Here is a 3,508-nt window from a genome sequence, read left to right as displayed (position 1 = left end):
ATTTATTTATTTATTTATTTATTTTGCAGAACCGGGGATTGAACTCAGGTTCTTGCGCTTGCCAGGGAAGCGCTTATTCCACTGAGCCATCTGCTCAGCCCCTGTATATATTTTAATTATTTATTTATTTGGTACAGGGTCTCACTATACAGCTCAGACTCTTAGTGGTCTTTTTGTCTCAGCCTCCCCAGCTCTGGGATTACAGGCCTAGGCCAACACCGTGCTATATTTAAAAAAAAAAATTATTAATGCCTATTTTAATAGTTTTGCTTAGCTTTATTTATTTATTCATTTGTGTTTTTTTTTTTTTTTTTTTTTTTTTTTTGTGGTACCTGGGATGGACTCAGGACTTTGCACTTGCCAATCAAGCACTTACGCCACCGAGCTCTCTTCCCAGCCCTGTTGTTAAAAGCCTTTAAAACTTCAAGTTAAAGTAACCAGTTTTTAAGGATAAGTTTATCTTTAATTGACAAAAATTTATATATTTGCTGTACATAAAAAGTTGGCAGCTGGGAGACAGAGGTGGGAAGATCACGAATTGGAGCTCAGCTTAAAACTTAGCCACATTCTGGATTCCATCGCTAGTACCACATCAAAAAAAGAAAAAGATAGTCAATCAGTTTAATTTTTTTCAATTTAATATTCATAGGACTTTTGTAAATAATAGTATTTGTTTGACAGCAAGTTGTGGAGAGTCTTGTGATGTTGTCTTGTTCTATCCAGTTTTAGTGAGGCAAAATGCTGAGCTTCCTCCGAAGAACTCTGGGGCGCCGCTCCATGCGTAAACATGCTGAGAAGGAACGACTCCGAGAGGCACAACGAGCTGCCACACACATTCCTGCAGCTGGAGATTCCAAGTCCATAATCACGTGTCGGGTGTCCCTTCTGGATGGTACTGATGTTAGTGTGGACTTGCCGGTACGTAGGTCTTAATGGGCTGCAAATTCTGTATGACATTACTGTCTGTTTTTATTTGAATTTTCTATTGATGATAATTTCCTGAGGGAATTAATATGAATCAGACACTGTAATATTGAGGTACATTGATTAGGTAACCTTAGACCAAAAGTACCTAGAACAATAGCTTATCTCTCTGGAACTATTGCATTTACTTGAAACAATTAAAAGAGGAGGCTGATACTGGTATGAGTAAAATCCGTATATGTGTATATATGTTCTTAATGGTAGGAGTACATAATACAATCTAGTGGCTCCCTTATAGTCTTTAAGCAGTTAGTAAAGCAATGAGAATCTTTCAGACCTATAATGATTTATGTATGTTGTAACACTTTTGCTCTGCGTAGTCTGTATTTTTCAGAACTTCTGTTACTTTCCTTAAAACAGATACTTAAAACAAAAAACAGATACTTCCTATAATTTGGTGTGTTTGAAGACATTTTAATGAAACAAAGTGAGAAATGAGATTTTTTTTCCATACCATACAGATTTGATTGCTTGTCCCTTTGTCAAGTAGCGCATTACAGTTTGCTTCATAACACTATAGTCTTTCAAAACACAGTATTTTTAATTATTTTTGCATCTTGAGTAGGTTTTTTTTTTTAGGTTACAAATGCATAATCATAATTCACAGTGCAAAGTAATTGTATATGTTTGAAAGGGGATTCGTTTATTTTGTAAAGCCTTTTTAGAGGATGAGAGAAGAAAGCATTTGAATTTCTGAGCTGTTTACTAGTATCAAAGCTCTTGTGTCTCTATTTTGTACTCAGAGACTTAGTATAAATTCTGAGATTTGACATGAGCTTCATTGGACATTCCTTGATACTCTCTCCCACAAACTCTTTCTCTTACCCATTCATTTACCTAAAATTCCATGTATGAGTGTCTGGGCGGGATGAGAGCCTAATCAGCGATGGCAAACCTTTTAGATCTTTTAATGATAGCAGACGGCTGACTTCTGTAGCACTAGTCTAGATGTTGCTGAAATACATAGCTGAAAAAGCTCTGGAAGACCTTAGGCCCACAATGAGAATTTAAGGAATTGGTTAGTTTGTTTAAAAGAATATTCTGAACATACTAGTTCTATGTATTATACATTTGAAAATATTGGATTATAAAATTAAAGATCTATGATGTCTTGTGGTTTGAAGTTGTGTTTGGTATCTTTGTATATTAGACTACACAGTTTTGGGGGTTTTGATTCTGTAAAACATTTAGGACATTTAAAGTTTTTCCTGGGTTTATAAGACATTCCAGCGTGAGGTGCTTTGTGAAGATAGTTTTCACATTTATTATCTGATAAGAATCTTAGAGTTTTGTGTACTATCATATTAAAATGTCATTAGCTATGTGATGAAAAGCCTGGCATTGCTATGTGAGAGCTTGGACAATAGCTTTTATTAACGTTTGAAGTATGAAGTCAGGGTAACTTACAATGGAACCTGAGGGTTTAAAGAATTGAAAAGCCAGTACTAGGAGAATTTGCAAAGAAACTTTATGAAAAGGCAGTGTTGTGTAAAGGAGAAATATCATTAGGCTTTATTCATGTATTTATTTATTTTGTATTTAGTGCAGGGCCTACACACAGATTGCACTTAAAGTGATTCTCCTGTTTTCAGCTTCCCAAGTGCTGAGATTACAGGCATGTGTGACCATGCCAAGTCTCAATTGCCCTCTCAGTATGCCCCAGAGGCTGGGCTGGCACGGCAGGCAGGGGATCGAACATCTGACCCCGGCATCTGCCCTTGCAGGCACTTTAATCTGCTGAGCTATCTGGCCAGCCCTTCATTAGGTTTTATTTAATTTATTTATTTATTTTTAAATTTTATGTGTGTGTGTGTGTGGCCAGCTCAGCCCACCAGGGGGCGGGGCTGGCTGGCATGTGGTGCTGGGGGATTGAACTGTGGTCCCTGTGCTTTGCTGAGCTTGTTCGAAGTAGGTGCTTTAAACCACTGAGTCATCTCACCAGCCCTAATTTATTTATTTTTGTATTAGGAAAGGGTATTCAGGGTCTCACTACTAGATGGGACTCATAGTGATTCTCCTGTTTATAGCCTTCCAAGTGCTGGGATTACTGGCGCGTGCCACCATGCCCAATCTCAATCACTGTCTCAGCACGAAATCAGTAGAACAAATGCATAGTTACTGATCTAGGATGGTTTCCTAGCCTTGGTTGGTTCAGCAGAACATGCATGATGCTTGATCAAATCCAGAAATTATAGCTGGCCTGGTAAGGAGGTAGCTCTAGCGAAACAACCAACAAGAACAATTGGCTTTTTAGCCCTGCAGATGAAATCTTAGTGACATGAACTCTAGATACTTGCATGGTTATGAAATGGACATTGGATGAGTATAAAATGAACATTTAACTGCCCAGCAGTTAAAACATTATTAATAGGCCCGAGCACTTTTTTCTTTTTTTTTTTTTCAAAGTTTTATTGATAAACAGCTATGAGACAGTTTCAAATCAAGTCGGAAGTACAGTTTCAACAAATATTACACTGCATATATTCTTCTTAGTGGTTAATTGCTGTACAAGATGCGGACTTGT

General features: G+C 37.3%; 1 protein-coding gene across 3 annotated transcripts in view; it reads left to right on the top strand.

Moving 5' to 3' along the window:
* Positions 1 to 3,508, top strand: part of Epb41l5 (erythrocyte membrane protein band 4.1 like 5) — a 184,079-nt gene that overhangs the window by 6,878 nt on the left and 173,693 nt on the right. For all 3 annotated transcript variants that reach the window (XM_023709699.1, XM_004626349.2, XM_004626350.2), the window contains exon 2: positions 724 to 918. In XM_023709699.1, the coding sequence (XP_023565467.1) occupies positions 739 to 918 (180 nt within the window). In that variant the 5' untranslated portion in view covers positions 724 to 738. The remainder of the gene's footprint in view (positions 1 to 723; positions 919 to 3,508) is intronic.

Source organism: Octodon degus, unplaced genomic scaffold, assembly GCF_000260255.1.
Source record: "Octodon degus isolate 3935 unplaced genomic scaffold, OctDeg1.0 scaffold00014, whole genome shotgun sequence".
Taxonomy (NCBI): domain Eukaryota; kingdom Metazoa; phylum Chordata; class Mammalia; order Rodentia; family Octodontidae; genus Octodon; species Octodon degus.
This window is presented reverse-complemented; position numbering and strand designations above follow the sequence as displayed.